This window comes from Schistocerca gregaria, chromosome X, assembly GCF_023897955.1.
Source record: "Schistocerca gregaria isolate iqSchGreg1 chromosome X, iqSchGreg1.2, whole genome shotgun sequence".
NCBI classification, from domain to species: domain Eukaryota; kingdom Metazoa; phylum Arthropoda; class Insecta; order Orthoptera; family Acrididae; genus Schistocerca; species Schistocerca gregaria.
Window position 1 is genome coordinate 86,387,846 of NC_064931.1, and position 10,772 is coordinate 86,398,617.

At 41.0% G+C, this 10,772-nt stretch overlaps 1 protein-coding gene across 1 annotated transcript in view; it reads left to right on the forward strand.

Moving 5' to 3' along the window:
- Positions 1-10,083, forward strand: part of LOC126298641 (uncharacterized) — a 68,634-nt gene extending 58,551 nt beyond the window's left edge. Inside the window, exons 2-3 of the mRNA XM_049990053.1 lie at positions 1,949-2,081; positions 9,524-10,083. Of these exons, the coding sequence (XP_049846010.1) occupies positions 1,949-2,081; positions 9,524-9,698 (308 nt within the window). The 3' untranslated portion in view covers positions 9,699-10,083. The remainder of the gene's footprint in view (positions 1-1,948; positions 2,082-9,523) is intronic.
- The last annotated feature ends 689 nt before the right edge of the window (positions 10,084-10,772 follow it).

The following is a 10,772-nucleotide window of genomic DNA, read 5'->3' on the forward strand; positions in this document are numbered from 1 at the left end:
CTGCCTCGGGCATGGATGTGTGTGATGTCCTTAGGTTAGTTAGGTTTAAGTAATTCTAAGTTCTAGGGGACTGATCACCTCAGGTATTAACTCCCGTAGTGCTCAGAGCCATTTTTTTGAGATATTCGGACTGGATTAGCATCTGGCCGGAAATCGGTAGCGGCGACTTCCTTCGCATGAAGAGATTCAGTGATGCCATAAAAATGGTAATGCGAGTCCTTTGCCTCAATTACTGAACAGCTTCGATCAGCACGATTTTTCGTCGTCGTAATAAGCAGTCACAGTCAATTTTCATCAGCCTCGGCCAATTAGTGATTACCCTTATGTTCACGGTATCCTCACCAATGGATACCTCCAGTCCCGTCCCCTGTTGCTATCAACGCCCAATATTGTGGTTCAATGATAGACAATAAGTGGGGCGTCGAATGCCGTAAACATCATTGGCCCTTTGCACATCGCACTCAAGGAATTCCTTGAAATATATTTAACACACTGATGGCCTACCTAAGGCGATGTTGCCGTCTTGATCGTGGAGTGCGAACTGGACCGAGTGTTCCTCTGCTCAGCCGAAAGTAGACCATCGATTGCGGTGGCTATAAAATTCCAGAGCTATCTCTTCCTTTTTTCTTCAGCGGTTTTGGTAGTTTTTTCGAACCGCTTGTGTCGGGTAGCATCAGGTTTGTCCGTAGGTCTTCAATTCTTTAACGAAGAAAGATTGCGCCCGTCTGTCAAGTGTTACATATCGTTTGTTTCTGGTAGCTTTGTAATGTAACGTATACAGTGCTAGACTTTTGCTGGATTCAAATTTTGGGAAAACCTTTGAGCCCCACCAGTGGTTTTCCACCTGTTCCTGTGATGGCAGGGTAATGGCTGCAGTACAATTCTTGCAATAGATGCATCATACATGTTCAGTCAGCGAAACTTATTAGTGATCGATTACTTCGATGCAGAGGTGAGCGGTGTTGTTGGTTGCTCTTTTAATTATAACGCAGTCGTGAATAGCGTTACCAAAGTAGCCCACAGCAAAGTTAAGCTCTGGCAATTTTTTCCGGGCTTCTATATGCGTGATATTGTCTACCAAGATATGTTAATGAACACATAACAAAGTCATTATACAAGAGAGTTTTATTTCCGTGGAAAAAAGAACGATTAATGTTTAAGTCCCGATGACCATAGAGCCGTTAGAGACTGGGTATAATCACACACGCACTGGACTAGCATTTGGCTGGAAATAGGCAGTTGCGTCTTTCTTCGCTTGAAGGGATTTAGTGAAGCCATAGAAATGGTAATGCGAGTCCTTTGCCTCAGTTATAGAAAAATTTTGATTAACAGAATTCTTCGTCGTCGTAATAAGTAATCACACTCCATTTTCATCAGCCTCGGCCAATTAGTGACTACCCTTATGTTCTAAGCATAACCCTCAAACGATCTTCCATTTCTTTTTGATCCTTTATTGTAACGACTGTTTTAATTCTTTATATTTTAACTGAAACATCGACTCTAATAATGTCTTAAATATTCATGTCTAATTTTGTGCCACTTAGATACGTACTTTATAGCATATCGTGCAGTTAATGGATTTAAAACTTTGTGTATCGTAGTAGTAGTTAAATTTAATTCTGGCCAGACGTTCACTTGCAGAAGTATGTTTATCATACATTTTTCCTTCTTTTTTTAATCTGAGTCACTTACTAATAACAATCAACTAGCAATATGTCACCACAGGCTACACCAGCTATATGCGACAGAAACGACTTTTTAGTAATGGGCTACTTAAATGAGACTTAAGTATAATATTGAACGAAGCTAATACAGAGTTGTGACTACAATAATTGCTTCTAACGTGTAAGTATCACTAATAACTGTATGCTGAGGTTTTGTTTATAGTCTAAGGTTCTGCTTGATGAAAGCACAAATACTTTATTTGTTCTCAAATTTATGCCCACAGCAAGCTCTACACGCGCCAAACTGCTATCAACGATCAAAAACTCGTGTCTTCCGAAGCTGATATGTGAAATGAACGCCATGCCGTCCAAGGAGAAACTTACCGAGTCCGAGAAAGCCCTCTTAAATCTTATCCGGTAAGTACAGTGAAGCTGTATTAGCTGAAAGCATGCACATTTCATACAGATAAGTACTGAAGAGTATCATCACAGTTTTCTAAGAGATCATTTCTTTGTGTGAGTTGTGCTATATTACTACTACTGTGACACTGTTCATTCACGGTAAATGTAGTGTTTACATGCCTGTTTCACTGAGAAATCAAAATAAAGTTTCATATGAGATTTCCTTTTATCACTATAATTGAAAATCTTGTGATGAGAGAGATGATAAATTTCATTCAAATGAATCAGGTAGACAGTGATGCGTTAGTAAATAATGACGTAGTACATGGTGGCTATGTAGTATAATAGGAGAATAGTACGCTTTATGCAAGGACCAGCTTTAATACTCTCCCCACACTGTCTCATAATTATCAAGCATACCAATAGGACTTTACACTCAAGTCAACCGATGACCTATACTACAATTACTTATATAGAAACAAAAACGCAATTAGCGAAGGAAAGGATGTACAGTGCGCGCAGAAAGAAACTTTTTCCAATTGGGTGTTGGAACTGTCCCTCAGAATCTCACAAGAAATAACACCACACGACTGTATGTTAGATTAACCAGAGGAATTCCAAAGATTAAAGGAGTGACGTGAATCTCTAGCTGTGCCATCTCGCACATTTTATTTCTACCAAAAATCACCAGAAACGCATCTTTGTTCTTTAAGTGTTAGACTGAAATTCAGTACCATTTTTTTATCGAAATTACGGGAATCTTTCCCAGCTCGCGCACATAAATGTCTATTTAGTGTTTACGTACACGTGCTTTTAATAAAAGATTACCGCTGTTACACACCATATTGTCTAAAACACTACAGAAATAAAACCATGTGTCAGACGGATACACGGATATGTTCCTTTCAATGCCAAATGTCTTCCATTCGGACTAGTCTCATGCCCCGAATAAGAAGTTCAGTCTTCAAACATTGTTTCCTACCTTTAGTCTGCAAACCCAGCTCGGCAAGCATCGATGGCCTACATGTAGTCTAGGACTAGGTCCCACAAAAAAAATTTCAGACTACAACGGCGAGAACTCGACAATGAATTTTTCTCGAAGCTGAAAATGGTACAGTACACTAGATAACTTACCATTAAGGCTCATTACAGAACGAATTCCTCATCGCCAAGGTAACGATTACGTCATGATTTACCATAATTGCTGCACCAGTTGAAGGTGCCCGTAAGATACGCAAGGAACATCTTCAGACTTATGAGAAGCAAAAGAGCGGTAAAGGCTGACTAAGACTTTACGCGATTACCGCAGTCGGCTTTTTTTTTATTTGAGGAAAATATTTGCAATCTGCTAATCGTATTGTACACAGCTTAAATTAATTTCAGTACTTTCTCCACTGGACTTTGAAAATTTATTTCTGGAAAACTTCAAATAGTTCGTTTCCTCGTTCTTCCTCGGAAATCCGTGTGTTGTAAATTTGGTGTCCTAATTCCTTTAGGTATTTTTAAGCTTATTTATACCAATCGGTTACGGTAATATTTTCTTCGAGAAAAAAGGGAAAGATACAACAGACAATTACTCGTTACTCATGAAAGAATACCGGACGAAAAGGAAGGCAAAAAAAGTTTATTTCGCGTAGCCGTAAGTGACTCATTTCAGAAAAAAGAAAATAATTTCCATTACTCCCAACAACTTCATGTGGACCCGCTAGTTGAGTGGACATAGGCAAGAGACATTAAGAGTACATGTAAGTAACAACTAATCTGATTATTAGAACAGTAAAGTATTATTGAGAGAATAAAATGTACGAAACTCTCTAAGCTAGTAAAACTTTTAGTTTGCACTTCCTCACAAGAGATGAGTTTATCATTGTACTGTCTTTGGTTCTGGGTATGTCTACAATGCCATCAATAAGAGAGTAACTACCATCCCATAGTTGCTTTTCATTCATAAATGTTCAAAACTTCTTTGCTCAGAAGTTTGTTACATAACTACTTCAAACTTCTGTTATTCTTTGTTTAAATCTAGAATTTGCATTGACTCATAGTCGGTTTGCAAGAGCAACCGCCTTCAGATCTGTTGAGTTTATATTGCATTGTTTATGTATTTAGATCGTCAGTGTCTGTCACATTTGTAAGCAATTATGATGGTTTCAATAGATCTGATGACGACTGTTTGGACCTGTGAGCAACTACGAAGGCACACTGTTAATGAACGTATGGTGAAAGTATTATAAGCGCCCACTGTAGTATTCGACAGGCATTATATTAATGTTTACGAAACTAAGCGTTCTGTGCAATGGTCCTACGGTTACTAATTTTCTTTTCGTATTTAAAGAAACTCTAACCTATGAAAATGTTTTGTATTGCCATTAACCAAGTATTGCGATGTTCACATAAGCCTTATAGTTTGACAACTGTCTTTTGTTTATGTTTATCATAAATTCCTTACGGCTATTTATCTTTCCTACTTTACGCTCTGAACGAGGGAGATTTGTGTAGAAAATCTAAGTCATAGCATGGAAGAGTTAGAAATGTTCTGGTGAGCACGTGTATCCGTTGAAGAGTTAGAAATGTTCTGGTGAGCACGTGTATCCGTTGAAGAGTTACACAAAACTGGAAGAATTGTCTCGAGCTTAAAGGAAATTAAATATGTATTACTTAATGTTAGCAAATTGTTCATCGACCTAAAGCGTCATTTCAAAATCCCGGTTTTTTCTTAGGGAAAGCCCTATTGGAGATGATGTGCATTGTCTTCCTCTGACCTGTGAACTGGGTACCAGCCCGTTATAAGGATATCTGTGGTTCAAAGTGCAACACGAAGTATGGTGCGGCCGCTCTCACATAAACAAAATGTTGGATTAATCACGAAACGCCCTAGGATGAACAGCAGCATGTTTTATATGTGGGGAAATGTAAGTTAATGAAGATTAGTAAGAAAAACTATCCTGTTCTATTCTAATACACCATTATTGGCATGCTCCTTGAAGGTCACGCCTATAAAATATCTAAGCATGACAAAGTGACTTGAAATGGAACGAGCGTAGAGGGTAGGTTGCAGGGTAGGCGAACGATCAAATTCGATTAATGGGAGAATTCTACGAAACTGCATTCAGTTATAAAGGAGATCGCGTATAGCCCAATACTGAGACAAGGGACTAATACAGTTAATTATGTCTGATTGATGAGATATTATGAGATGATGCCTTACTGACACTGAAGTACTGTTCTTTCACTACGCCTGTATGAATGACACATTAACTGCCACTATTATTAACCAACACTTGAACAATTACCTCCACAACTGCTACTGTTTTATCGAAATAAAACAGAACCAATGCATACACTTGAACTTACAATTGGCAACACCTCACGTCTTGACTTGCAAAACCTATATATAAGCTTGCACACACGCACAGACAATTATAACATTACAATAATTATTAATATTTAAATAGGTAAAGTTGATTGCGTGTCGTCTCAGGCAAAGCATCAGAGAATTAATATCCGTAATGCAGATTTGCCTTCGTGAAGTTATAGATATTAGATCTACTGTGACTCCTTTTTAACTATATTAAACAGTCAGTGAGTAATTAATCGCAATGGACAGAAACTGCATGAGAAATAGCTAAAGCAATGTTACTACTGATTTGTACGAAATTATGCTGGGTTATTCTAAATGATGGAAATATTTGCACGACTTCGTGTTTATTCAAATATGAATCCAAAATGAACAAGCTTTGTACAAATGAAAAGAGGAAGTTTCAAATTTTTTTTCGTAATGTTTGATACCAATTTAATATTTTGTAATAATTTGTAATTAATTAGTTTTTAATAATTATTTAATAATTAGAAGTGTGATAAATGTTATAAATTTTCTGTGTTACCACCGTTGGCTGCACGGCAAACATATACACGGTAGCCAAACCCGCCCGACACACGCGAAAGCATATCTGAGTGCATAGGAGCAGTGATCCGGTTCCGCAGATCGTTCAGAGTGAGAGTGATTGGTAGGGGCGGGACGTAGACAGCTTCCTTCACAAAACCCCGTAAGAAACTGTCGCAGGGTGTAAGATCAGGAGATCTCGGTGGGCAGAAGTGCAAGTCACTTGCAACCGACCCAGTGCTGAGGAAGGGAGTCATTCAAAAAGCCTCTTACATCACGGTGCCAATGGGGCGGAGCTCCATTCTCTTGGAAAATGAAGTCCTGGGAACCTTCCATAACGTGAGAAAACAGCCATTGTTTCAACATCTCCAGGTACGTGATTCCCGTTACAGTTCTTTCCGCAAATAAAAGTAGTCCATAAACCTTTGTACGGTATACGTCACAAAACACGTTGATCTTCGGTGAGTGTCTTTCGTGTTGCAATGGTGAATGTGGATTTTCCTAACCTCATATGCGAACATTGTGTCTGTTGACTTTTCCACTAAGATGGAACGTCGCTTCATCGCTAGAAATTACACGCTGTAGAAATGCGTCATCCTCCATCTTTGCTACTACATAACCACAAAATGCGAGACGCTTGTCTTTGTCTTGAGGTTGAGAGCCTGCACAGTTTGTAATCGGTAGGGCTTGTACAGTAAACGCCGCCTCAGAGCTTTCCATACAGTTGGTTGGGGTATTCCAAGTTCTCCACTGGTTCTATTGCTAGACTTACTGGGACTGCGCACACAACTTCTTGAATCCGTCGGACGCCACCCTCTGACACACGCGGTCGGTCTGTGCTAATTTTCCTTGGCACACACTCCCAGTCTGTTTAAATTGCTTAAACCAACGGCTAACGCTTTTGCGAGTTGGTGGTCAAATACCGAATTTGGTACTAAATGCCCGCTGCACTGCAATTTGCGATTCACATTTCGCGAGTTCAAGAACGCAGAAAACCTTGTGCTTCACAGTCGCCGTCTCAGTCACAACTGACACTGAAACGGATTGACGGCCCTATTGCGGCACTAGCTCTACCGGCCGCTTCTGAAACCGTCACTTCCCGCCCAAAACTTTGAAACTTCCTCTTTTCATTGGTATAAAGCTTTTTCATTTTGGATTTGTACTTGAATACATTCGATTTTTTGAAAATGGGTTCATCATTTAGAATAACCCTGTAGATGCGAAGTGTGGAATGTTGGGCTACAATCGTGCACGTCCCTAAACAAAGTTATGTTGTCAGATAACTGAATTTTTTTCGCATGTTTTAACACTTCAAGTCAACTAGGCTCTCTTACAAGGGCTATATAGCGATGCAAATTTCCCAACTGCGAGTAGAATCTTAACTGCCAAATTTTGTGATGCGCCTGGTTGTTACTATTAAAAAACTCTCAGTGTTATATTGCAGAGTTCACGTGCACACACCCATCTGTTTGATATGAAACCCGTATCACCAGAGATGTGCAGCTTGCTTTATTCCTCAGCTGAGATTGTAGCGATGGCGGCGGCCGAAGATGGCCGTTAATCTCGGCTGCTACAGGTGTGTCCACTGACCTCGGAAGCTGACAATGTTGTGGTTGGCAGGAGAGCCAACACCGTGTTACTAGAGGAGGCCGAAAGGCACGCGATTTAGCTCATGCAGGCTGGCGTGAGGTCTGGAACAGGACCAGGAAATTAGAATTTAGAAAAACGGACGTAGCTGGTGGAATACTTAACTTTAATCCATTAGTGACGAACGTCGATCTTGACGGTACATGATTGACAATACCAATAGTAACTGATAATGGCGCCTGCCAGGTCGTAGCAAATGACGTAGCTCTAGGCTATGCTAAACTATCTTCTCGGCAATTGAGAACGTAAGTATGCAGTGAACCATCGCTAGCAAAGTCAGCTGTACAATTGGGGCGAGTGCTAGGAAGTCTCTCTAGACCTGCCGTGTGCCGGCGCTCGGTCTGCAATCACTGATAGTGGCGACACGCGGGTCCGACTTATACTAACGGACCGCGGCCGATTTAAAGGCTACCACCTAGCAAGTGTGGTGTCTGGCGGTGACACCACAGACAGTGTGGCTACCGACAATTTCGAAATTGAATAAATTACGTGAGGAATTGTAACGACTCATACTATGGCTTCTCCACACTGTCTTGCTGATATATCATTACCAATACGTTTAAAGAGCACAAAAGATTACTTAAGACACACTTTATTTTGTATTGTCAACTGTGGCTAGAATTCACCATGTCTCTCCTCCTATTGATGAAAATAAATGGCCATTATTTTCCCAGACTCAGTCAGTTGTATTGTTTCCTACACTCGAGCTTCTTTGATGAGGACCCACATAAATCTCGTACGTCCGATATCTTGAATTCTTCGTTCTTCTGTCGACTACTGTGTCGATCTTCTTGATGAATCTTCTGTATAATGCTAATCGCTCTCGGTTCTTCTGTCTTCTCCTTTCCGCCTTCTCCCTGGTTAGTCCCATCTTTACGTAGCAACTTAAAAATCTCTACGTTCAGTCTTAAAGTTTGTTAATTCATCACAATAATAACGCACGCAGTCACACATCTCTAGCAATTTCTTCATTCTGCTGGTCATCGAACTTCGAACAAGCGCTTCCTCTGTCTCAGTGGTTCGACTCTGCTCCCGACATTATTCCATCTTATCGCTGCTACGTAGAAACTACTTCCCTTTCAGAAAGCCGGCCTCGGTGGTCTCGCGGTTATAGGCGCGCAGTCCGGAACCGTGCGACTGCTACGGTCGCAGGTTCGAATCCTGCCTCGGGCTTGGATGTGTGTGATGTCCTTAGGTTAGTTAAGTTTAAGTAGTTCTAAGTTCAAGGGGACTAATGACCACAGCAGTTGAGTCCCATAGTGCTCAGAGCCATTTGAACCATTTGAACCTTTCAGATACTACAATTCTTACTTCGCTAACAAACTGCCATGTCCTCTCCGTCTATCGTTCCATTTCTATCTCCCATCGGCAACTCTCTTCCTTGTCGATAATATTACAGGGGTCAGTTTTTACCTACTGGACCAAAGCACTTTCCGGCCGAAGTGGCCGAGCGATTCCAGGCTCTACAGTCTCGAACCGCGCGACCGCTACGGTCGCAGGTTTGAATCTTGCCGTAGCGGTTACGCGGTTCCAGACCGAAGCGCCTAGGACCGCACGGCCACACCGGCCGGCTTTCCGTCAGTGTTTTTAGATGTAACATTGAACTCTTGTACAATTAGGTTTATGCTCTAATTTGAAATTTGGGTTGACATATGTGAAAAGAATCAGTAAAGTATAAATTATATTAAATCTGTGTTAAATACATAGCCCACAACTGAAAATCTGTTGTGCTAACTTACAGTAGAGAAACTGTCACAATACTCTCCGGGGTGCACCGCAAGGTGGCTTGTGAATTACGTATGTAGACATAGACGGACTGGAGATCTAATCTCGAACTTTATGATGTGAAGAATTAAGCTTTGCTTGTCTAGCCCTTAGTGATTTTAGCTATGGCAGTGAGAGTGATTTCCTGATGTGTGTGTTTCAGCGACACGAGCATCAGCGTGACGGCCGAGGTGACGTCGCGGTACCACTTCGCGGCGCACATGGGGCAGCTGATCGCCGGGGTGGACGGCGCAGGCTGCCACAACTTCTACCCCAACTGCCCCTTCCCTGGGCTCACTGCGCTCCAAATGATCAAGAGCGCTCGCGCCAAGCGGTAGTCGCTGCTCCCCGCACCATTTAGTTTTGTGCACCGACACGGCATCCGGCCAGTGCCGACAAACTGCTGCCACTTCACGTAAGACGTACTAGTGGTACAATTCAGAATAGTGCACAAGCGTGGCCAAAAGATAACTCTATTACGAGCTGTGATGTGCTTTCGTGTTCCATGTTTTCTTACTTTTATACTGACGATTTTCGAGGAAGCCACTAAGACAGTATAGCTCATTTTATCTATACACAGTGAATAGTTATAAGGCTTGTGCAGTTGTGGAAATGGATACTAATGTTCCTCATCTGTAACAAATTTAATGAAACTGAAGACCTGTGACGATTATGTTCACAATTATTTCACATGAAATACAAGTGTAATGGCGAACTGATGAATCTGGAGTACACTAAATCAATTTCCACCTTAATGAACCTCCGGATATCGAAACATGTTAGAGTATCCCGGTGATGTGTAGTTCTCTAAACAGGGTGTTGCCAAGTTTTTGGACATAAGTTGCCAACAGAGTTTGCTTGACAACTCTTTTCGCATCTGACCGTTTGAATAACATAGTAACATTAACACGGGTCGCATTTTGGCAATCTTGACTTGTTTACGGTGCCATTTCTACATGAAGCCGTAGATCGCTGAGCACATTTTATAGGAATCTCTGTGTCTTTCAGTACTACTTTAAACTGCTAAGCCGGGGGTATTCCCCCTCTGTGGCTGACACACAGAGGAACCGAAATCGACCTCAGTTATTTTTCCTTAGTGAGAGGACTGTAACCTGGCCTGTTCAGTCTGGTCAGAAACAGTGGTTTCACTTTTGAAACCCGTCATTAATTATTTGAAGCACAAGGTGCTGACCACATGCTCCTCCAATAAAACCAATGTTTCACACGACTAAAGCTCTACGGTGTTCAGCTTTCAAAAAAAATAAAAAAAAATTATGTGGTATTTATCCGTCATTTTGGTGTACGATATTGTGAAAAAGTGAATTAAGCTGTAACGGAAATTATTTCATTACTATAAGAATGAACTATTTACGGATGGAATTATTGTGTAAATTACTCTAGCTAAACTAGGC